A 24,179-nucleotide genomic window follows, 5' to 3' on the forward strand; every position below is an offset into this window, starting at 1 on the left:
GGGAGGGGAGTGGGGGCTAGTGGGTTAGCACAGGGGGGACTGGGAGCCAGGACTCCTGGGTTCTCACCCCAGCTCTGAGAGGGGAGTAGGGGCTAGTGGGTTGGAGCAGGGGGGACTAGGAGCCAGGACTCCTGGGTTCTCACCCCAGCTCTGAGAGGGGAGTAGGGGCTAGTGGGTTGGAGCAGGGGGGACTAGGAGCCAGGACTCCTGGGTTCTCTCCCCAGCTCTGGGAGGGGAGTGGGGGCTAGTGGGTTGGAGCAGGGGGGGCTGGGAGCCAGGACTCCTGGGTTCTCACCCCAGCTCTGGGAGGGGAGTGGGGTAGCGCAGTGGGTGCTGAGTGCCCGGACTCCTGCGTTCCATTCCCAGTTCTGCCACAGCCTGTGACCTTACAGGGTCACTTCATTTCTCTGACCGTGTTTCCCCGGCTGTAAAACAGAACGATCCTGCTTTTATCTGTTTAGACGATGAGCTCTTTGGGGGCAGGGACTGTCACTGATTGGGTCCGTGCAGCGCCCGGCCCAACGGGGCTCCCTGATCTCAGCCGGGGCTGGGGGGTTTGGGCAACCCCCAGCACGGCAGGGCCCAGCACCTGGCCCACCGGGTCGCAGTCTCAGGGGTCACCCAAAGCAACCCTTCAGACACCGCGCTTCCGGATTTTTAAAATCGTTTATCGAAAGTTTAAATGCCAAGAGCATTACAATAAAAAACACAACCGCTTGGAGAGAAAAACACACACACACACACACAGGCACGCAACTGGCTCCAATGAACGGGGACCCAGGCTAGGAACCGATTCCTGGGCTCAAACACTTCTCAGGCGCGCTTGGAACCCCCCTGCAAAACCAGCCGGCCTCTCGTCTCTGGTGCATGGGGCGGCTGCGCGAGATTTGGGCTGTGCGAAGCACTTTTCAGGGCTTAGACCCCCAGCCCTCCAGCCACGGTATTTTGGCCGTAAACGGCCTTGCAGGATCCCGGTTTACCCTCCCTCCCCATCCCCCCTAACCCCCAGAGTCCCGGCTGTCCGGGGGCCTCATAGGAGCTCAATTCCCAGTCTTCCCCTCCCGACATTTCAGCTGCGAAAAGCCCCTATTCCCCTCCCTCAACCCCCCCATGTTTCGGCTGCAAAGGCCCATGTAGATCCCAAGGGGGAGAACGCGAAAGCCCCCAGCGGAGCCTGCCGGGGACCTGGACGGGCATGGAGAGGGCTTGTTTTAGAGGTAGCCCCCTCCCTCCCCAGCGCCTCCTGCACGCCACAGAACAGCTGATCGCAGCGGGGGGCGGGGGGAGGCGCAGGAGTTGATTGGAGGGGCCGTGGGAGGTGCTGGAGAGGGGGGGGGGAGCTGGCTGCCGGCGGGTGCTAAACACCCACTAATTTTTTTCCATGGGTGCTCCAGGGCACCCAGCTGCGCGTGGATCGGGTAAGTCACCTGCTTCCGGGTGTCTGGATTTGATTCTCTGCTCCCTGGGTGAATTTGAGAAGACTGGGGATTAGATGACGATAGTGGATTGGATAAAACAGGAAAATGAAAGAGATTGGGATTAGATTAGATACAGATTGGGAATTAGATTAGACACACCCTGGGGATTAGGACAGTTGATCGGAAAACGGATTTTCTGTTCCCAGGAAAACTTTGAGATTTTTTTTTCACCCCAAAATTGCAAGATTTTTTTGCAAGCAAAAAAAGTTCAGTTTGGGTCAAAATGTTTCATTTTGGTTCATTCAAAACATGAGGAATTTTTTGTTTTTGTTTGGTATAAAATAAATATCAAAACGCAACGTCGTTCCCAAACGAAATATTGAAACGTGTGACATTTTCAAAGAAAACATTCTATTTTTGCAAACAACATTGAGTTGAAAGGATACCATTTGCGGGGGAAAGCGGTGTTGTCAAAACGGCTTTTTTTTAAATGGAAACCAGTTGTTTTGATAAAAAACGTTCTGAGCAGCTTTTAGGGATTAGATTTGAGAATGAGATTAGATTATGCAGGTAAAAAGGGGAAGAGATTGTGTTAGGGGGTTAAATTAGGTAGATGAAAAGGAGAATAGATATTACATGAGACACTGAGTGGGGATTAGATTAGACAGGTTAAAAAAATGAGAATGGGGATTATATTAGGAAAGTAAAGAGGGGATTGGAGATTAGATTCAACGCAAAGTGGGTACCAGAGTAAACTGGTGGAATTACAGTTGGACAAATAATGGAGTTTTCAGTTCTTTGCAAAAAAAAATAATAATAATTTTGGGTCAAAGAGAAAACAAAATTTTTAAAAACGTCTGGCAAATCAAAAAGAAAAAAATCTGTTTTCAGTTGAACTAACTATTTTGAGCTGTTTCTTTACAGGAAATTTCTGTACGAACAGCTGCTTCAAAGAGAAAAATCGACACTTCTGAAAGTGTCAAAACAAAAGGTTTCTAGGCTTTCTGGTTTTCATTTTTTTTTTAATTATATTAAATTTGAAATTGAAAAATCAAAACGTTTCGGCTCTACGATGTCATTTTTTAAATTTTCCTTGGAGTTTTTTGGCTGGTTTTCCAACCAAAACAATTCAGCAAAACCAAGGCCAACTTTTTGAAAGGTTTCGGTTACACCGAATTTGCGGGGTTTGTAGTTGAAAATGTCACTCGCCTCGAAATGAAAGTGGCGAAAAAGGCTCATGTCATTCGGGGTGTATTAACAGGAGCGTCACATGTAAGACATGGGAGGTAATTCTCCGCTCTGCTCGGCCCTGGTGAGATTTCAGCTGGAGCAGTGTGTTTCTGGATGCACATGTTAGGAAAGAGGTGGACAAATTAGACAGAGTCCAGAGGAGAGAAACAAAAATGATCCAAGGTTTCGAAACCCGACCTGCGGGGAAAGGTTAAAAAACCAGCATGGTTAGTCTAGAGAAAAGAAGACAGAGGGGGGGGACCGGAAAACAGTCTTCAAAGATGTTCAGAGCTGTTACAAGAGGACAGTGATCAATTGTTCTCCGTGTCCACTGAAGGCGGTGTGGATTTAGATTTATGCAAGAAGAGATACCAGCCAAATGACTTAACGGATCTAGGCTCCTGAATCCCACAGCGACCCAAGCCATTAGGATCCTAAACCCCACTGACTTCCGGCGAGATCTGTGCTCCTAAAGGTCCTGGTCGGAGTTCGGGGTTTAAATGGCTGTAAGGATCTGGATCGGTGGGGGTTAGGGGACGGGACGAGAAATCAGAGTTCGAGGAGGGAGACAGAGGTAGGAACAAGGAGAAGGGAAATGACAGGACACCGCTGGGCTGACGCCGCAGGACGATGAGTCACATCCCACGGGATCAAGCCCGGGCTAAGTCCTCGACGCTGCGGCGTGGGCGGGGACCAAACCGAGGCCTCAGCAGTGCTGGCCCATTCCACCGAGGGCGGGAATTCCCCCGGCAGCTTGGCTTAGTAAGAGTCACGCTCATGCTCCAGGGCAACTCAGAGGGCTCAGGAAGGAAATCAACACACCCCCACACTGCAATGCAGCGCCCCCTAGTGATGCTCTGGGACGTCGGGGCCAACATTGACTCCCAGGGGACGGCACCCCCTAGTGAGCCCCTGCCCCACAGCACAGCGCCCACTGGGTCAAGCTCTCCCAGCCATGCATGGAGCCCTCCTGACCCTGCCTAACATGTGACCTGACGGGACAGCAGGCAAAACCAGCGATGGACCCAGGCGATCGGGAGGGGGAAGTGTCTACTTGTTGCTTGCCCCATCGAGACCCTGATGCATAGCACGTCCTGACCCAAGGGGGAGGGGAAGAGGGGGGTTGGTCCTGGCCCCACCCTCCCCCGCCACGGGGAGGGGAGGCACAAGGGAGCTGGGATCTCAGCCTCAGGCGTCCTGGAGGTCGGGAATGTCGGAGAGGATCATGGGAGAGCCCAGCTGCAACTCCTGCTGGAGGGACTCCATGTCGGCGGGGTTCATCCGATGGACCTCGAGCCAGTCAGCCAGCAGGGAGGCCGAGAGAGGGGCTGAATCGCCCTGGCTGGGGGGGAGGAAGAAGACAAAGAGAGAGATCAGACGGACGGACGTCGGGCCAGGCCAGATAAGAACCCCGAGCCCTCTCCCACTGGGACCCCGGGAAGGATTTCAACCCGGGAGCCAAAGTTGCTGCAGAGCTTCAAGGAAGTTGTAGTTCCGGGGCCTTAGGCTGACTACATCTCCCAGGATGCCCCAGGATCTCCCATCTGGCTGAGCATCTGTAAGGCCTGAGGCCCGGTCTCGCTCTGGTTCTTTGACTGGGTCTGTCAGTTACAGAACTCGTCTGGCAAGGGGCAAATCGACTCGGGTGGGGCTCACTTCCCTCCGAGCCGCGCGGCCGCATGGGCCTGGACTGCAGAGGAGAGAAGGAGGGGGCATGCAGGGCCGCGGTGGGGAGAGAGGACTGGGGGAGTCTTCTCTCCCCACCACAGCCCCGCGGCAGCCTGCACCCCGAACCCCTCATCCCTGGCCCCACCCCAGAGCCTGCACCCCCCGCACCCCAACCCTGAGCCCCCTCCCGCACCCCGAACCCCTCATCCCCAGCCCCCCAGAGCCCACACCCCCTGCACCCCAACCCTCTGCCCCAGCCCTGAGCCCCCTCCCGCACCCCGAACCCCTCATCCCCGGCCCCACCCCAGAGCCCGCACCCCAACCCTCTACCCCAGCCCTGAGCCCCCTCCCGCACCCCGAACCCCTCATCCCCGGACCCACCCCAGAGCCCGCACCCTCCCGCACCCCAACCCTCTGCCCCAGCCATGAGCCCCCTTCTAAACCCCAAACCCCTCATCCCCAGCCCCACCCCAGAGCCCGCACCCCCCCCGCACCCCAACCCTCTGCCCCAGCCCTGAGCCCCCTCCCGCACCCCAAAATCCTCATCCCCAGCCCCACCCCAGAGCCCGCACCCCAACCCTCTGCCCCTCCCCTGAGCCCCCTCCCGCACCCCGAACCCCTCATCCCCGGCCCCAACCCAGAGCCCGCACCCCCCCGGCACCCCAACCCTCTGCCCCAGCCCTGAGCCCCTCCCGCACCCCAAACCCCTCATCCCCAGCCCCACCCCAGGGCCTGCACCCCCCCAAACCCCAACCCTGTTGCCCAGCCTGAGCCCCCTCCCTCTCCTGAGCCCTAGGAACTGGGTATGGACAGGAACTGGATAGGGGCAGGTGCCTTTTGCCCAGCGCCCTAGGGACTGGGAAAGAGTGGGTGCCCAAGAGTGTGCAAGTAACACATCATATCTTCTTGCCATGGGTAGGACTCCACAGCCAGACTACATCTCCTGTAGTAAGAGGAGGCCCTGAGAAATAAACCTTGGTATCAGAGGCCTGGTATGAGGCCTAAGGCCTGAACTAAAGTAATGGTCAAGACTTAGCTAACATAAAGCAAAGCTAAGCTGTGAGCAAGAGGCAGGCCCTGCTCACAGAAGCTGGCAAGAAAAGGGCTGATGTTGCATAAATATATATTCACCTTGCATAGTTAAAGCATAAACATGGTACCAAGATACACTATACCGGAACATTCCACAGATAACATGGAACAGGCCGACCCATCCCAATGACAGGGGCAAAAGGGTAAAATGATGGATAGAGTTGTTTTGATCGAACCAACATGTACAAGGTGCGAGGCGGCACCTTACTACGTGAAGGGGTTGCACCTTAATACGTCAAGAGTGATGTGTAACTTGTTTGTACCCGTATACAAAAATGTATCCCTGGGGTGGTGTCTTTGTCCGGCCACGGGGGCAGTGGAAAGTCCCGCCACTGAGCTGGGTCCTTGCCAAGAGGCATCTATTAGTAGTATGCCCGGTAGACTAAGTAATCTACGGGGAACTGCAATTGTGTCCGAGGTCGCAATAAACCTGGCTGAGGTGCCTTTGTACCTTACTAGACTCTGTGGTTATTGGGGGTTCTCGTCGGGTTTGCTGGGTCAGCGATCTGCGCAGAGCTGGGGCAGCACACCGAGGGAACACACGCACGCAGCCGAGTGATATCAACAGGAGAAAGCAGAAGCACCACACCGGTAGCACCTGACAACATCTCCCATGATGCACAATGACCAGGGACTCCCATGGTGCACCGCCTCGCCCCTCGCAGAGGGGAATCATGGTGCACTCTGGGAGATGCAGTCCGATGAGGGAGCCCATCTCAGAGGGCAGAATGAGATAACCCAGCCACTACTCCCAGGATGCACTGCAGCAGCTCAGCCAGAGGGGAAAACCATGATGCATCATGGGACATGTAGTCTGACCAGGGAGCCTGACCTATAGAAAGCTTGAAGTGCCTGAAGAACCCTCATGAGTGGACCTAATGGATCAGCGCAGGGGAGGGGCTGGGAGCCAGGACTCCTGGGTTCTCTCCCTGGCTCTGGGAGGGGAGTGGGGTCTAGTGGTTAGAGCAGCGGGAAGCTGTCCCTGCTGTGCAGGGCTCTCACCTGTCCCTGTTCTCCCCCACCATGTCGAAGGACTGATTCAGGAACTCCTCCAGGTCAAAGCCCACGCCGTAGCCTGCGCCGCTGCCCTTGGGGGTCACCGAGAAGACGGGCGGCAGGAGATCCTCCACCTGTGATGGCAGCAAGACACGTTGAGCGTGGCACCCCCCAGGGCCCATCCCCACCCGGGCAGGATCCTGCCCGACCGGCTGCTCCCCAGCAGAGATGGGGACGCCCCATCCGGGCCCACCTCGCCAGATCACTGCTGGCGCCCCCTAGAGGGGAAAGGCCCCGTTACCTGTGACTTGGAAAGCTGGTGCGTGACCATGGTGATGTCGGGCGACTCCGTGGTGGGGGCGGTTTCCGGCGACGCGGCCGTGGCGTTTGGGTGCTGGCCAGGCCCTTTGACTCCTCCCACTGCCGGGTCCGGGGCCCTCTTCCCCATCTCCTGCATGAAGACGGCCGGATCCAACCCCACGCCCTCCCGGCCTGGTGTCACAAGGCTGCCCACGGCACGGACTGATGGCCCCTCTTGAGGCGGTGCCCCGCTAGGAGTCGTCGGGACTTCCCCAGGTGCCAGCCTCCCGGCCACGGCCCAGTTCTCTGGGCACTGGACACCAGGCCATGCGCTGATCCCCGCCAGGCCAAAGGGGGCCTGGAAGATCTGACCTGGGGCATATTTGACACTCAGGAGGCACTCGGGTTTAGGCAAAGCTTTGTGACAAGCTGTAGGGGCCACCAGCACCGGAGGGAAGGGGCCGGGCGGGGCCGGGAAGTACTGGACCATGTTGGGGGCCGAGCCGTGGGCTGGATCTGCCACTATCGGCAGTACGGTGAGTTTGGGGCCGCCACCGGCTGGCGCCTTCTCGGGGAAGCTCAAGAAATCTGATGTGGCTGGGACGTGACTGGCTGGCGTGGCTGGGAGGTGGCCAACGGCACCTGGTGGAACATGGCTGGCAGGGGTGGCAGGGAGCTGGCCAGCGCCTCCAGCCGGAACGTGGCCAGCAGGGGTGGCTGGAAGGTGGCCAGCGGCTCCTTGTTGAAGGTGGCCAGCAGGGGTGGCTGGGAGGTGGCCAGCGGCTCCTGCCAGAACGTGGCCAGCAGGGGTGGCTGGAAGGTGGCCAGCAGCTCCTGACGGAACATGGCCAGCAGGGGTGGCTGGAAGGTGGCCAGCGGCTCCTGATGGAACGTGGCCAGCAGGGGTGGCTGGAAGGTGGCCAGCGGCTCCTGGTTGAAGGTGGCCAGCAGGGGTGGCTGGGAGGTGGCCAGTGGCTCCTGATCGAAGGTGGCCAGCAGGGGTGGATGGGAGTTGGCCAGCAGCTCCCAGTGGAACATGGCCAGCAGGCGTGGTTGGAAGGTGGCCGGCAGATGCAGCTGGAAGATGGCCGGTGGCTCCTGGTGGAACGTGACTAGCAGGCGTGGCTGGGAGGTGGCCGGCAGGTGCAGCTGGGAGATGGCCGGTGGCTCCCGGTGGAACATGGCCGGCAGGCGTGGTTGGAAGGTGGCCGGCAGGTGCAGCTGGGAGGTGGCCGGTGGCTCCCGGTGGAACATGGCCGGCAGGCGTGGTTGGAAGGTGGCCGGCAGGTGCAGCTGGGAGGTGGCCGGTGGCTCCCGGTGGAACGTGGCCGGCAGGCGTGGCTGGGACGTGGCCGGCAGGCGCAGCCAGAGCGTGCTCCGTGGGCCCGTTGTGAGCCGGTTTCTGGTGGTTCCGGTCAATCATCTTGGTCCATCGCTCCAGGAGGCTGCGGTCGTTTTCGCTCAGCACTAGCCCGCCCAGCACGTCCCCGCGCCGCAACTCCTTCCGCTCCTTCTCCTTCTGCTTCTTCTCCCGCTCCTTGGCCCGCTCCTGACGCCGCTTCCGCTTCTCCTCCCGCTCCCGCTGGCGCTCCTGGGCCGTCACCGGCTTCCGCACGTCCAGGGGCTCCGGCACGGAGCACTGGGTGTCTGGGAACAGAGCAGAGAGCAGTCAGCTCCCTCCCGACCCGCAGCCCCTGCCAGCCCAGCCCTGGGACTCCCCAGCTCTGCCGGTGCCCCTCACTCCCAACCCGCAGCCCCTGCTAGCCCAGCCCTGTCTCCCACAGCTCTGCCGGTGCCCCTCACTCCCGACCCGCAGCCCCTGCCAGCCCAGCCCTGCCCCCCCAGCCCTGCCGGTGCCCCTCACTCCCGACCCGCAGCCCCTGCTAGCCCAGCCCTACCCACCCCAGCTCTGCCGGTGCCCCTCACTCCCGACCCGCAGCCCCTGCCAGCCCAGCCCTGCCCCCCCCAGCTCTGCCCGTGCCCCTCACTCCCAACCCGCAGCCCCTGCTAGCCCAGCCCTGTCTCCCACAGCTCTGCCGGTGCCCCTCACTCCCGACCCGCAGCCCCTGCTAGCCCAGCCCTACCCACCCCAGCTCTGCCGGTGCCCCTCACTCCCGACCCGCAGCCCCTGCTAGCCAAGGCAAGGCAGAGACAGGAAGAAACAAGCAAGATTACACTAAACACTGTCCCACACAACCTCCTCAGAAACAAACTAGAGAAATACAGGCTAGATGGAGTTACTACAGGGTGGGTGCAAAATTGGTTGGAAAATCATTCCCAGAGAGTCGTTATGAGCGGTTCACAGTCCTGCTGGAAGGACATAACGAGTGGGGTCCCGCAGGGATCGGTTCTGGATCCAGTTCTGTTCATTATCGTCATCAATGATTTAGCTAATGGCATAGAGAGGACACTGATAAAGTTTGCGGACGATCCCAAGCTGGGAGGGGTTGCGAGTGCTTTGGAGGATAGGATTAAAATTCAAAATGCTCTGGACAAACTGGAGAAATGGTCTGAAGTCAACAGGATGAAATTCAATCAAGACAAATGCAAAGTCCTCCACTTAGGAAGGAACAATCAGTTGCACACACACAATGGGCAATGACTGCCTAGGAAGGAGCACTGCGGAAAGGGATCTGGGGGTCAGAGTGGACCATAAGCTAAATACGAGTCAACAGTGTAACGCTGTTGCAAAACAAGCAAACATCCCTCTGGGCTGTATTAGCAGCAATGTTGTAAGCAAGACAGGAGAAGTCATTCTTCCGCTCTGCTCCGTGCTGATTAGGCCTCAACTGGAGTATTGTGTCCAGTTCGGGGTGCCACATTTCAGGAAGGATGTGGACAAATTGGAGAAAGTCCAGAGAAGAGCAACAAAAATGGTTCAAGGTCTGGAAAACATGAGCGGTGAGGGAAGATTGAAAGAATTGGGTTTGTTGTGTCTGCAGAAGAGTAGACTGAGAGGGGACATGAGAACAGTTTTCAAGGTTGTTACAAGGAAGAGGAGGAAAAATTGTTCTCGTTAACCTCTGAGGATAGGACAAGAAGCAATGGGCTTAAATTGCAGCAAGGGAGGTTTAGGTTGGACATTAGGAAAAACTTCCTAACTGTCAGGGAGGTTAGGCACTGGAATAAATTGCCTACGGAGGTTGTGGAATCTCCATCATTGGGGATTTTTAAGAGCAGGTTGGACAAATACCTGTCAGGGCTGGTCTAGATAATACTTAGTCCTGCCAGGAGTGCAGGGGATGGGACTAGATGACCTACTAAGGACCCTTCGAGTCCCACATGTCTCCGATTCTATGAAAATCAGAAATAGAACCCAGGAGTCCTGGCTCCCAGCCCCCCCCCCGCTCTAAGCACTAGACCCCACTCCCCTCCCAGAGAGGAGGAGAGAACCCAGGCATCCCAGCCTTGCACCTTTGTTCTTATTGCGCAGAGCCGACTTCAGCAGCGCAGCCTTGAGCGCCGCCTTGGTGTCATCCGAGATGGCCCCCTCCCTCTTGGGCGGCGCAGCCTCCGGCTCCGCCTTCACCTCGGCTGGCCCCTCGGGGTGGGGGGGAGCCCCAGGCGAGGTCAGGTCAATGGTCTCCGGAGGGTACGGGACTTCCCCGGGGGCTGGCGACTCCATGGCGTAGTCTCCCCCAGTGGAGCCCGCACTGGGCATGTCCACGTCCTGGCAGCGCAAGGGGGTGGCGGCGGCGGCGGCGGCGGGTGGCGTAGTGGCGGCAGCGGCCGGCCGGAGGGCGGGCTTGAAACTGATCTGCCGGCGGATCCCTTCGCGGCGGGCGTGGAAGTCGCAGATCTCGGCCACAATGGCCTCCTTGATGCGCTCCTTGGTGAGAACCTGCTTGTCGAAGTCGAAATCGAAGGCGGGCACGCAGTCGGGCTCGTCGTCCGGGTCGTGGTACTTGGCCACGAAGGGGTGCTTGAGGGCCTCGGCCACGGCGATCCGCTCCCGGGGGTCGAAGCGCAGCATCTTGGCCAGCAACGCCAAGGCCGAGCGGTCGGCCTGCTGGTAGAGGCTCTCCCAGGGCACCGGCTGGCGGGAGGGCAGGCTCTGGATGTAGGCGCGCACCCGGTCGGCCCCGATGGCGTGGATCACCTTGGCGGACGGGGTGCCCAGCACCGTCATGATCAGCTGCAGCTGGTGGATGTAATTCTTCCCGGGGAAGAGCTGCTTGCGGCCCAGCATCTCGGCGAAGATGCAGCCGACGGACCACATGTCGATGGCCTGCGTGTACTCGTGGAGGGACAGCATCAGCTCCGGGGCCCGGTACCACCGCGTGGCCACGTATTCCGTCATGAAGTACTTGTACTCGTCCGGCTTGGTGCACAGCCCCCGGGCCATGCCGAAATCGCCGATCTTCAGCTCGCAGTTCTCGTTGATGAGCAGGTTGCTGGGCTTCAGGTCCCGGTGGATGACGTTGGCCGAGTGGATGTATTTGAGGCCCCGGAGCAGCTGGTAGAGGAAGTATCGGACGTGTTCCAGCGTGAGGGGCTGGGAGGAGTGGATGATCTGGTGAAGGTCGCTCTCCATCAGGTCTAGCACCACGTACCTGCCGGAGGATGGGGAGGTCAGCGGGAAGAGGATCCAGGAGTCCTGACTCCCAGCCCCCGCCCCTGCTAACTCACTAAACTCCCCTCCTTATAGAACCGAGCGGTCCGGGCTCCCGGGCCTCCCTGCTCTAACTCACTAGTCCCCACTCCCCCCCCCAGAGCCAGGGAGAGAACCCAGGTGTCCTGGTCACCAACCCCACCTAGCTCTACCCGCTAGACCCCACTCCCCTCCCAGAACCAGGGAGAGAACCCAGGTGTCCTGGCCACCAACCCCACCTAGCTCTAACCGCTAGACCCCACTCTCTTCCCAGAGCTGGGGACAGAACCCAGGAGTCATAGAATCACAGGACTGGAAGCGACCTCGAGAGATCATCTAGTCCATCCCCTACACTCATTGCAGGACGGAGTATTATCTAGACCATCCCTGACAGGTGTTTGTCCAACCTGCTCTTAAAATCCCCAATGATGGAGATTCCACAACCTCCCTGGGCAACTTATTCCAGTGCTTAACCATCCTGACAGGAAGTTTTTCCTGATGTCCAACCTAAACCTCCCTTGCTGCAGTTTAAGCCCATTGCTTCTTGTCCTATCCTCAGAGCTTAACGAGAACAATTCTTCTCCCTCCTCCTTGTAACAACCTTCTATGTGCTTTAAAACTGTTATGTGTCCCCTCTCAGTCTTCTCTTTTCCCAACTAAACAAACCCAATTTTTTCAATCTTCCCTCATAGCTCATGTTTTCTAGACCTTTCATCATTTTTGTTGCTCTTCTCTGGACTTTCTCCAATTTGTCCACATCTTTCCTGAAATGTGGCACCCCGAACTGGACACAATACTCCAGTTGAGGCCTAATCAGGGCGGAGTAGAGCAGAAGAATGACTTCTCGTGTCTTGCTTATAACATTGCTGCTAATACATCCCACAAGGATGTTTGCTTTTTTGCAACAGTGTTACACTGTTGACTCATATTCAGCTTATGGTCCCCTATGACCCCCAGATCCCTTTCTGCAGTGCTCCTTCCTAGGCAGTCATTTCCCATTCTGTATGTGTTCCTTCCTAAATGGAGTACTCTGCATTTGTCCTTATTGAATTTTGTCCTATTTACTTCAGACCATTTCTCCAGTTTGTCCAGATCATTTTGAATTTTAATCCTATCCTCCAAAGCACTCGCAACCCCTCCCAGCTTGGTACCACCACAAACTTTATAAGTGTACTCTCTATGCCATTAGCTAAATCATTGATGAAGATATTGAACAGAACCTGACCCTAAACCAATCCCTGTGGGACCCCACTCGTTATGCCCTTCCAGCATGACTGTGAACCATTGATAACTACTCTCTAGGAACAGTTTTCCAATCAGTTTTGCACCCACCCTGTAGTAGCTCCATCTAGATTGTATTTTCCTAGTTTGTTTTTGAGAAGGTCATACAAGATAGTATCAAAACCTTCACTAAAGTCAAGATATATCACATCTACCGCTTCCCCCCTACCCACAAGGCTTGTTACCCTGTCACAGAAAGTTATCAGGTTGGTTTGACATGATTTGTTCTTGACAAATCCAGGCTGACTGTTATTTATCACCTTATTCTCTTCTAGGTGTTTGCAAATTGATTGCTTAATTATTTGCTCCATTATCTTTCCGGGTACAGAAGTTCAGCTGACTGGTCTGTAATTCCCCTGGTTGTCCTTATTTCCCTTTTTATAGATGAGCACTAGATTTGCCCTTTTCCAGTCTTCTGGAATCTCTCCCGTCTTCCATGACCTTTCAAAGATAACCGCTAATGGCTCAGATATCTCCTCAGTCAGCTCCTTGAGTATTCTAGGGTGCATTTCATCAGGGCCTGGTGATTTGAAGACATCTAATTTGTAGAAGTAATTTTTAACTTCTTCTTTTCCTATTTTAGCCTCTGATCCTACCTCATTTTCACTGGCAGTCACTACGTTAGACGTCCAATCGCCACCAACCTTCTTGGTGAAAAACCGAAACAAAGAAGTCATTAAGCACCTCTGCCATTTCCACATTTTCTGTTATTATTTTTCCCCCCTCACTGAGTAACGGGCCTACCCTGTCCTTGGTCTTCCTCTTGCTTCTAATGTATTTGTAGATTGTTTTCTTGTTACCCTTTAGGTCTCTAGCTAGTTTGATCTCATTTTGTGCCTTGGCCTTTCTAATTTTGTCCCTACATACTTGTGTTATTTGTTTATATTCATCCTTTGTAATTTGACTGAGTTTCCACTTTTTTTGGACTCTTTTTTTGATTTTTAGATCACTGAAGATCTCCTGGTTAAGCCAGGGTGGTTTCTTGCCAGACTTCCTATCTTTCCTACGCAATGGGATCATTTGCTCTTGTGCCCTTAATAGTGTCTCTTTGAAAAACTGCCAATGTCTTCAGTTGTTTTTCCCCTTAGACTTGCTTCCCATGGGATCTTACCTACCAACTCCCTGAGTTTGCTGAAGTCTGCCTTGAAATCCATTGTCTTTATTTTGCTGTTTTCCCTCCTACCATTCCTTAGAATCATAAACTCTCTCATTTCATGATCACTTTCACCCAAGCTGCCTTCCACTTTCAAATTCTCAACCAGTTCCTCCTTGTTTGTCAAAATCAAATCTAGAACAGCCTCCCCATAGTAGCTTTCTCCACCTTCTGAAATAAAAAATTTCCAAGAACTTGTCGGATAATCTCTGTCCTGCGGTGTTATTTTCCCAGCAGATGTCTGGATAGTTGAAGTCCCTCATTACCACCATGTCCTGTGCTTTGGATGGTTTTGTTAGCTGTTTAAAAAAAGCCTCATCCACCTCTTCTTCCTGGTTAGGTCTGTAGTAGACCCCTACCATGCCAACACCCTTGTTTTTTACCCCTTTTATCCTTACCCAGAGACGTTCACCAAATCTGTCTACTATTTCCATCTCAATCTCAGTCCAAGTGTATTCATCCTCCCTTTTTTCCCTACGGGTCCTTCCTGAGCAAGCTGTACCTGTCAATACCAATATTCCAGTCACGTGTATTACCCCAACAGGTCTCTGTGATGCCAACTGCGTCATAGTTGTATTTATTTACTAGCATTTGAGTTCTTCCTGCTTATTCCCCATACTTCTGGCTTCCAACCCCACCTAGTTCTAACCACTAGACCCCACTCCCATTCCGGAGCCAGGGAGAGAACCCAGGAGTCCTGGCTCCCAGCCCCCCCTGTTCTAACCACTAGACCCCACTCCCCTCCCAGAGCTGGGGATAGGACCCAGGCGTCCGGGCGGGCGCTCACACGGATTTGAAGTCGTCATAGGGCACGGCGGGTTTCAGGATGTCTTTGATGGCGATGATGTTGTCGTGCTTGAAGTGTTTGAGGATCTTGAGCTCACGGAGGGTGCGCTTGGCGTTCATCACCACATCGAAGGCATTGGGGATCTTCTTGATCGCCACCTGCTGGCCTGGAGGCAAACAGCGCAGGGAGGATCAGAGCAGAGATACCATCCCCTGTGCAGCCCTCCCCTACGGAACCCAGGAGTCCTGGCTCCCTGGTCCCCGCTCTGACCCACCCAGACCTAACTCCCCTCCCAGAGCTGAGGAGAGAACCCAGGAGTCCTAGCTCCCAGTCCCTCCCCAACCCACTAGACTCCATGCCCCTCCCAGGAGTGGGGATGGGACCCAGGTGCCCGAGCTGACCTGTGGATCTACGGCGGGCGGAGCTGACCACGCCGTAGGCCCCGGTGCCGATGGTCTCGATGACCTCGTACTCGTCCCCCACCTCGAAGGTGACGTCCAGGGAGCGGGCCTTGAGGATGGCCAGGTTCTTGGCCGCGACGGTGGCCCGGTGGCCCGGCTCTCGCTTGCCCCGCTCCTCGGCCTCCTCCTCTTCCTCCTTCCGCGGCTCCGCCATGGCGCCCGTCTCCTGCTGAGGGAAGGCAGGCCAGGGCAGGGGGGGATCAGGGAGAGGCACCCGAACTCCCTCGGCCCTGGGAGAGAACCCAGGAGTCCAGGGACAGGGGGGTCCAGCAGGAGCAGGGGAGGAGGGGACAAGTCACCCCATATCTCCAGGGGAGAAAACCCAGGAGTCCAGGGGGTGGGGGGCAGGGGGTAACACAGGGGGGTGCAGGAGGGGGCTGGAAATTGGGGGTGCGGGGGAGGCAGAGCTTCAACCAGCTGTGGTGGCGGGAGGGGCGGGGCTTTGGGACAAGGGGCGGGGCTGGGCAAAGAGGGGGCGGGGCCTCAGGGACAGGGGTCAAGCAAGGAGGGGGTGGGGCCTCTCTTCCTTATGGGGAGGGGCCGGGGGGGTCTCTGAAGGGACGGGGCTCGGGCGGGGCCCCCGTGGGGCGGGGCCTCTCTCCAATATGGGGCGGGGCTAAGGGCCCCAGGGGGCGGGGTCTCCGCAAGGGGCGGGGCGGGGAGAGTCCCAGAGGGCGGGGTCTCCGCAAGGGGCGGGGAGAGTCCCAGAGGGCGAGGTCTCCGCAAGGGGCGGGGGAGAGTCCCAGGGGGCGGGGTCTCCGCAAGGGGCGGGGCAGTGGAGAGTCCTGGAGGGCGGAGTCTCTGCAAGGGGCGGGGCGGGGGAGAGTCCCAGGGGGCGGGGTCTCCGCAAGGGGCGGGGCGGGGCAGAGTCCCAGGGGGCGGGGGCTCCGCAAGGGGCGGGGTAGTGGAGAGTCCCAGGGGGCGGGGTCTCCGCAAGGGGTGGGGCGGGGAGAGTCCCAGGGGGCGGGGTCTCCGCAAGGGGCGGGGCGGGGCAGAGTCCCAGGGGGCGGGGGCTCCGCAAGGGGCGGGGTAGTGGAGAGTCCCAGGGGGCGGGGTCTCCGCAAGGGGTGGGGCGGGGAGAGTCCCAGGGGGCGGGGTCTCCGCAAGGGGCGGGGCAGTGGAGAGTCCCAGGGGGCGGGGTCTCCGCAAGGGGCGGGGAAGGCGAGAGTCCCGGAGGGCGGGGTCTCCGCAAGGGGCGGGGCAGTGGAGAGTCCCAGGGGGCGGGGTCTCACGGTCTCTCTCACCGGCTCGCGCCCGGGACCCTCCCAGCCCCGGGCTGGTTCCCTCTCGGGTCCGCCGCTCCCTGCGCCTTTCCCCGAGGGCCCGGATGTCGCCGCTCCCGCCCAACCGCCCAATCACACTGGAGGGCAGGGGCGGGGCCCTCAGAATCGCGCAGGTGTTTGGCGGGACCAAATCCCGCCCCCTTCTGGTGGATGGGCCAATCGTCGGTGGGTCGCGTGACTATCAGCCAATCAGACTGGGAGGGGGCGCGGCCCCGCGCGAGAGAGGCGGTTTCCGCACGCAATTCCCGCCCCTACAAAGATTTGGCCAATCAGAGGTTAGCTCAGTGAGAATGCAGCCAATCAGAGAGCGAAGGATGTGAGGCCTCGCCTTGCGCATGGCAACGGCGTTATCTTCCTCTAAATCCCGCCTCATAGCAGAGATTGACCAATCACAGGGAGGATGCGTGCGATTCCTATCCAATCAGGAAATGTGAAGCTCGGTCAGAGGCAGGTGGAACTGTTTTCGTCCCTAAATCCCGCCCTCTCTCAGCGATTGGCCAATCAAGAGACTGATATATGGACAAACCTGCCAGTCAGAAAGAAAAAACTGATCCTTTCTCCGTCTCGCCTACTTCAGGAATCTAACCAATCGGCGATTACTTCCTTATTAAAGCTATCCAATCAGCACGCAACAGTGGAAGGGGCGGGATTTAAAGGGCAAAGCAACGTTTTATGGATGAATAAAAATTAAATGGCCAGTGACCATTAGAACAGCTCTGGGAGGGGAGGGGAGTGGGGGCTAGTGGTTAGAGCAGGGGGGGCTGGGAGCCAGGACTCCTGGGTTCTCTCCCCAGCTGCGGGGCGGGGCGGAGCGGTAGGGGAGTGACAATGCAAGTGAAGCCCCAGGGTGCGGTGAATTGTCCGAAGAAGTGGGCTGTAGCCCACGAAAGCTTATGCTCTAATCAATGTGTTAGTCTCTAAGGTGCCACAAGTCCTCCTGTTCTTGTCACCACTAGATAGAGTTGCCAACTTTCTACTCCCATAAAACTGAATACCCTTGCCCCGCCCCCTGTCCCGCCCCTTCTCCACGGCCCCGCCCCCACTCACTCCATTCCCCCCTCCATCCCTCACTCTCCCTCACTTATTTTCATGGGGTAGGGGCTTGGGGTCCGGGAGGGGGTGAGGGCTCCAGGCTGGGGGTGTGGGCTCTGGGGTGGGGCCGGGGATGAGGGGTTTAGGGTGCAGGAGGAGGCTCCGGGCTGGGGATGAGGGGTTCAGAGTGTGGGAGGGGGCTCCAGCCTGAGGCAGGGGGTTGGGGTGCGGGAGGGGGTGAGGGCTCCAGGCTGCGGGCTCTGGGGTTGGGCTGGGGATGAGGGGTTTAGGATGCAGGAGGAGGCTCCGGGCTGGGTTCGGAGGGTGTGGGGGGATCAGGGCTGGGGCAGGGGGTTGGGGCATGGGAGGGGGTCGGGGTGCAGGCGCCGGGCAGCGCTTCCCTCAAGCAGCTCCCGGAAGCAGCGGCATGTCCCCACTCGGCTCTTACATAGAGGCGCGGTTCCCAGCCAATGGGAGCTGCAGAGCCGGCGCTTGGACAGGGGCAGCGTGCAGACCCCCCTAGCTGCCCCTATGCGTAGGAGCCGGAGGGGGAACATGCCGCTGCTTCCAGGAGCCGCACGGAGCCAGAGCAGGCGGGGAGCTGGTTTAGCCTGCTGCACTGCCGACCGGACTTTTAACGGCCCCGTCAGCAGTGCTGACCAGGGTCCCTTTTCGAATGGGCGTTCCAGCCGAAAACCGGACACCTGGCAACCCTACCCCTAGAGTTTGCGGTTGGTAAACACATCTTACCCCACCAGACCTGCGAGTGCCGCGCTGCCCCCTGCTGGGCTGCGGGGGTGCCTCCGGCTCCGCTCATCACCTACCTCGGGGTGTGTGTGTGGGAGAGAGAGAGAGACGGCGACAGAGAGAGACCCTGAGCAAGCAGTTTGTGCATATGCGTTTGTGGCCGGCTCTGTGTGTGTGTGAGAGAGAGAGATTCTGGCCCTTAGCCTGTGTGTGTGTGTGTGATTCTGGCTGTTAGTGTGTGTGTGTTTGTGAGAGAGAGAGAGATTCTAGCTGTTAGCCTCTGTGTGTGTGTGAGATTCTGGCTATTAGCCTCTGTATGTGTGTGTCTTTCTGTGTGATTCTGGCTGTTAGCCTGTGAGTGAGTGTGTGTGTGTGTGAGTGAGTGAGTGTGTGTGTGTGTGTGTGTGTGTGTGTGTGTGTGTGATTCTGGCTCTTAGCATGTGTGTGTGTGTGAGAGAGAGAGATTCTGGCTGTTAGCCTGTGGGTGTGGGTGTGTTTTGGCTGGGGCTCCGTGTCTATCTCTGAGCATCTCTCTCTGGCTGGGTGTGTTGAGCAGAGATCTCAGGCCCACACCCTGGGAGTGATAAACTCGGTTGTAGGTAAAGCAAATGTAACCTGTGCCGCACCTTTCCCTGGGCCTCCCCGCAGAGCGCACAGGCACAGCAACTTGTGCTTCTCCCCCCAGCCCAAGGAGGCAGTGGGGTCTACTGGTTAGAGCAAGGGGGCTGGGAGCCAGGATCTGCCCCCCATGGCCTCTCCTGACCCCCAATTGAGGTCTCTGTCCGAGGAATTCTCCTGCCCCGTGTGCCTGGACTGGCTGCAGGATCCCGTCACCCTGCCCTGCGGCCACGTCTACTGCCAGGGCTGCATCGAGACAACGTGGGGCACCCTGGGTGTCCCCCCTGCCTGCCCTGAATGCCGGGAGCCCTGTCCCGACAGGAGATATGCCCCCTGCAGGCTGCTGACGAAGCTGATCGACCAGGCCAGGGGGCTGAGCCCTGGTGGGGCAGAGGAGGGGGGCGCGCCCAGGGGGCAGGTGCCAGGAGCACAGCGAACCCTGGAGGGTGGCAGGTGGGGCATTCGCCGGTGAGCTCTGCAGGGAACCAGTCACATACGAAAATCTCCGGTTCCTCCCCATCCACCAGGCCACTGGGCAGCATCAGGTGAGACTGGGAGCCCCAGGACTCCTGGGTTCTCTCCCCGGCTCTGGGAGGGGAGTGGGGGCTGGTGGTTAGAGCAGGGGGGGGCTGGGAGCCAGGACTCCTGGGTTCTCTCCCCAGCTTGGGGAAGGGAGTGGGGTCTAGTGGTAGAGCCAGGACTCCTGGGTTCTTTCCCCTGCTCTGGGAGCCCCAGGGGAGTGGGATCTAGTGGGTTAGAGCAGGGAGAGCTGGGAGCCAGGACTCCTGGGTTCTGTGCGCTGCTCAGAGAGTGGGGTCTGGTGGGTTAGAGCGGGGGGCGCTGGCCTGTGATCCCCCACCCTCACCTCCAGCCTGTTTGCTGCCCTGTAGGAGGAGCTGTCCTCAGCCATAGCCCAGCTGGAGTCTAGCCTCGCTGGGGTCCTAAAGCTGAAGACGGAGAAGGAAGAGAGGATTTGGAACCACCAGGTACCCGGGGCTGGGTGGATCGAGGAAGGGCGGGATCCCTGACTCCCCCCACCTGAGGGACTCTGGGGAGGAGGCAGGCAGCCCTCTGGGGGACAGCAGGGCTGAGTGGGTTAGGGTGACCAGAGAGCAAGTTTGAAAAATCAGGATGGGCGGGGGGGGTGACAGTGCTGCCCGTGGGAGCCAGCTGAGGTCACTCAATCAGGGTGAACTGCAAACAAAATGGGGCAGACAAACCCCAAAAGCTGATGGTTAGTCCAATACTTAGATTTACCAACCAGCACAAAACAGCTTCTGTATTACCTCACTGGTTACTCAGAGTCCAAACAACGCAGTTCCCTTAAAGTGCCCAACCTCAGGCCTCCGTCCAGACACACCTGTCAGATATGATGATGATTAATGAAAATCTTATCTCATCATATAGAAGAAAAGGTTCTTCCAACCCCAAAGGGTCAGCCACATACCCAGGTCCAATTACAACTTAGATCTTACCCAAAATACACGCTATAGTCAATTCTTATTAACTGAGCTAAAATTTATTAAAAAAGAAAAGCGAGAGAGAGATGGTTAAAAGATCAATATACAGACAGACTTGAATTCAATTCTTGAGGTTCAGACACAGCAGAGATGAGCTTGTAGTTGCCAAAAGTCCTTTTAGAAATAGTTCATAGGTTATAGTCCAATGTCCATATTCAGGGTGGCTCCAGTCAGTGACTGGGGATCTCAATCCTTGTGGCTTAAGGTTTCCCCCTCTTGAAATCCAAAGCAGATCTGAGATGAAGAAGGATCATGTCCCAGGGTTCTTATACATTTCCAGCAGCCTTTCGGCCTGAGAAAACAATAGGCTTAACTCTCCTTCCAAACATCCTGGCAATTAGCACAGGGTCATTTATCCATTAAACAGTTCAGATACAGATTACCACAACCTTCAAAGAGACATATAGACAATAATACTATTTCACTCAAGTATCATTATAAATGTTAATATTCCTTTTTTGATCTTTGAATTAAAGTTATAGCAATAGACAAGACTTGTTTGCTTACATCACAAGCCTGAGCAAATATCTCCTCTTGAGATCTCTAACAATGCAGACTTGCATTTCAAAGCTCTAATCATTTACATATCTTCCTAACCAGTCCTTAAGGTTCACCCATGGGTCAGGTCAGTCTGAGTTAATTAACTCTTTCTGGCCCTGTCACCTTCCAATGAAATATTATATTACACTCATAACATCACAGGGGGTAATAGGCAGCTATGTAAGAAAAGCCCCGAGTATCGGGACTGTCCTATAAAATCAGGACATCTGGTCATCCTAGTAAGGATAGGGTTGGGGGTGGGGTACCTTGAGTCTTACCATAGCTGGGAGAGAATGTGAGGTACTTGGTGTATAGTGAAGTTAATTCTTGATTACCTGGGAGTATTAGCTATATGGAGATATTGGGTACCCGAGTACCTGGGGGTATTCACTATGCACAGATGGTAGATATCTGGGAGTATTAGCTATATGGCACTATTAGGTACCCGAGTACCTGGTGGTGTTTGCTATGCACACATGGTAGGTATCTGGGAGTATTAGCTATATGAAGATATTGAGTACTTGGGGGTATTCACTATGAACACATGGTAGATATCTGGGAGTATTAGCTATATGGAGGTATTGGGTACCTGAGTACCTGGTGGTGTTCGCTATGCACAGATGGTAGGTACCCGGGAGTATTAGCTATACACGGAAGCTAGTTACCACTAGCTATAGAAGGCTGCTGGGTACCAGGACATATTAGCTACAGAAATGCTGGGTATGTGGGAGTCTTCGGTCTGGGAAAATGCTGGATAGCTGGAAGTATTTGCCTTAGAAAGACACTAAGGACCTGGGAGCATTAGCTAGAGAAAGACCTTGGTACCCGTGTGCCTGGCAGTATTAGCCACAGCAAGTCGTTAGGTACCTGGGAATATTAGCTCTAGAAAGTTGCTGGGTACTTGAGTAGCTGGAGCTATGCTAGGTACTGGGGCGTATTAGCTGTAGAAGGATGTCGGGGGGTATTAGCTCATGAAATGCTGAGTACCAGGGAGTATTAGCTGGACAGATGCTGCATCCCAGAGAGTATTAGTTATAGACGGATACTGGGAGGTACCTGGGAGTATTAGCTCAAGGGATGCTGGGTCCCAGGGAGTATTAGCTAGAGTACCTGCAGTATTAGCTGGCGAGATGCTAGAGGGTACCTGGGGGTGTTTTCCAGGCGACGGTGCTCAGCCTGGAGGATCACATCTCCTCGGAGTTCGGGAAGCTGCGGGGCTGGCTGGCCACCCGGGAGGAGGAGTGGCAGGATCAGCTGCGGCGGGCGGGCAGAGCCCAGCTGCGTGCGATGCAGAGGAACCTGCAGGAGCTGGCGGGGAGATGCCAGGCAGCCCAGGAGATGCTCACCGAGGCCCAGGCCCGCCTGCCCCAGCAGAACACCATGGAGTTCCTGACAGTGAGTCCAGCGCCTCCTAGAGGGGAAAGGCCCCGTCTCCCATTCCCCACCCCCCTGAGCCAGCCAGTCCCCCACCATGGAGCCGGATGGGAGCCGGTGCCCCCTAGAGGGAAAAGACCCCGTGTCCCGTTCCCCACCCCCCTGAGCCAGCCAGTCCCCCACCATGGGGCCAGATGGGAGCCGGCGCCCCCTAGAGGGGAAAAGCCCCGTGTCCCGTTCCCCACCCCCCTGAGTCAGCCACTCTCAGCGCCCCACAGTGTCTTAAAGAGACAGAACTATACTAATTTCTTGTCTCTCTCTCTCTCCATGTCCGTCCCCTCACAGGACATAAAATCTTCCCTGGACTGGTAAGTCTGCCACTGCAGAAGCAGCTTCATTCCCTGATTCCCCCCACACCTCTATCCTCATTGCTCACTAACACACCCTATGGGGGGGGGCGGTTCTTCCCTCTTACATAGGATGAAACAGCAACCGGCTACCCCTCGTGGGACGAATACGGGGTCCCTATCACAGACTCTGGGGCAATTCAAAGGGCCGATCCAGTATACTGCCTGGAAGGACATGAAATCCATCCTCAACATAGGTAAGAGATGGGTTTCAGCAGGGGGCGCTCTCCCCTGGCAGTCAGGGCTGGACCCAGTGCCCCAGTGCGGCGCTAGGGGGCGCTGTGCTGCAGGGAGTGGGGCAGGGGGTTCAATAGGGGGTTCCATGTTAAACCAACCCTGCCCCATACCTCCCTGTTCCTTTTCCCTCCCCAGATCTCCCCCGGGTGACGCTGGATCCCGCCACGGCTCATCCCTGCCTGGTTCTCTCGGAGGATCGCACCTGGGTCCGGGATGGCCCCCTTCGCCGGCCCCTCCCCGACACTCCCGCCCGCTTCGATTTCTGCGTGGCCGTGCTGGGCGCAGGGGCGTTCGCCTCTGGGAGGCGCTACTGGGAGGTGGAAGTCGGGGAGAAGCTGGCGTGGACGCTGGGCGTGGTCCATGCCTCTGTCAGCCGCAAAGGGAAGATCCATGCCTCCCCCAGCAAGGGATTCTGGGTCATTCGGCTCCGGGGCGGGGCCGAGCTCATGGCCAAGGACACGCCCCCAATGGTGCTCCACCCCCAGGCCCTCCCCCACAGGATTGGGGTGTACCTGGACTACGAAGGGGGCCAGGTTTCCTTCTATGATGCCCAGGGCATGGCCCATCTCTATACGTTCAGCACCCGGTTTGCAGAGAGTGTGTATCCCTATTTCTGCCCCGGGCTCTACAATTCGGGGGGGAACGCTACCCCCCTGAAAATCTGCCCCTTGCCCTGAGCCAGCCAGTCCTCTGCTCTGAGGCCAGATTGGAGCCAGCGCCCCCTAAAGGGGAAAGGCCCCATATCCCATTTCCTGCCCCCCTGAGCCATCCAGTGGCTTTATAAGCACCACCTTACGCATTGAAAAAAACTCTCAAACCCATTGTGACGGTGCTGCCCGTGGGAGCCAGCTGAGGTTACTCAATTAGGGTGAACTGCAAACAAAATGGGGCAGCCAAACCCCAAACGCTGGTGGATATTTCAATACTTAGATTTACCAACCAGCACAAAACAGCTTCTATAGAACCTCACTGGTTACTCAGAGTCCAACCAACGCAGTTCCCTTAAAGTGCCCAGCGTCCGGCCTCCGTCCAGACACACACGTCAGATATGATGATGATTACTGACAATCTTATCTCATCATATAAAAGAAAAGGTTCTTCCAACCCCAAAGGATCAGCCACATACCCAGGTTCAATTACAATGTAGATCTTATCCAAAATACCCGCTTATAGTCAATTCTTATTAACTAAGCTAAAATTTATTAAAAAAGAAAAGGGAGAGAGCGTTGGTTAAAAGATCAATATACAGACAGACTCGAATTCAATTCTTGAGGTTCAGACACAGCAGAGATGAGCTTGTCGTTGCCAAAAGTCCTTTTAGAAATAGTCCAGAGGTTATAGTCCAACGTCCATGTTCAGGGTGGCTCCAGTCAGTGACTGGGGATCTCAATCCTTGTGGCTTAAGGTTTCCCCCTCTTGAAACCCAAAGCAGATCTGAGATGAA

The 24,179-nt window shown here is 56.7% G+C and overlaps 2 protein-coding genes across 4 annotated transcripts; one reads left to right on the forward strand and one right to left on the reverse strand.

Moving 5' to 3' along the window:
• Positions 1–1,463: 1,463 nt before the first annotated feature.
• On the reverse strand, positions 1,464–16,379 carry MAPK7 (mitogen-activated protein kinase 7). 3 transcript variants are annotated; one of them, XM_005294149.5, is made up of 7 exons: positions 16,222–16,379; positions 14,918–15,143; positions 14,517–14,682; positions 10,119–11,257; positions 6,706–8,351; positions 6,411–6,538; positions 1,464–3,990 (listed from the first exon to the last, which is right to left on the reverse strand). In XM_005294149.5, exons 2-7 carry the CDS (start codon positions 15,129–15,131, stop codon positions 3,837–3,839), a joined length of 3,447 nt encoding a protein of 1,148 aa, XP_005294206.2. In that variant the 5' UTR covers positions 15,132–15,143; positions 16,222–16,379; the 3' UTR covers positions 1,464–3,836. The 3 variants fall into 3 exon arrangements, with proteins under 3 accessions (XP_005294206.2, XP_008160965.2, XP_008160966.2); XM_008162743.4 differs by having other exon boundaries at positions 14,918–15,146; XM_008162744.4 differs by lacking the exons at positions 14,517–14,682; positions 14,918–15,143; positions 16,222–16,379 and adding an exon at positions 13,173–13,223.
• Positions 16,380–18,655: 2,276 nt separating this feature from the next.
• Positions 18,656–23,530, forward strand: LOC101932520 (nuclear factor 7, ovary-like). Its single transcript, XM_024100825.3, is given in 7 exon segments — positions 18,656–19,054; positions 19,056–19,202; positions 19,548–19,643; positions 21,879–22,112; positions 22,437–22,459; positions 22,571–22,695; positions 22,871–23,530. Coding segments are annotated over 7 exon segments (1,434 nt in total). The 5' UTR covers positions 18,656–18,787; the 3' UTR covers positions 23,413–23,530.
• Positions 23,531–24,179: the final 649 nt, after the last annotated feature.

The sequence above is a fragment of the Chrysemys picta genome, chromosome 4 (genome assembly GCF_011386835.1).
Source record: "Chrysemys picta bellii isolate R12L10 chromosome 4, ASM1138683v2, whole genome shotgun sequence".
NCBI classification, from domain to species: domain Eukaryota; kingdom Metazoa; phylum Chordata; order Testudines; family Emydidae; genus Chrysemys; species Chrysemys picta.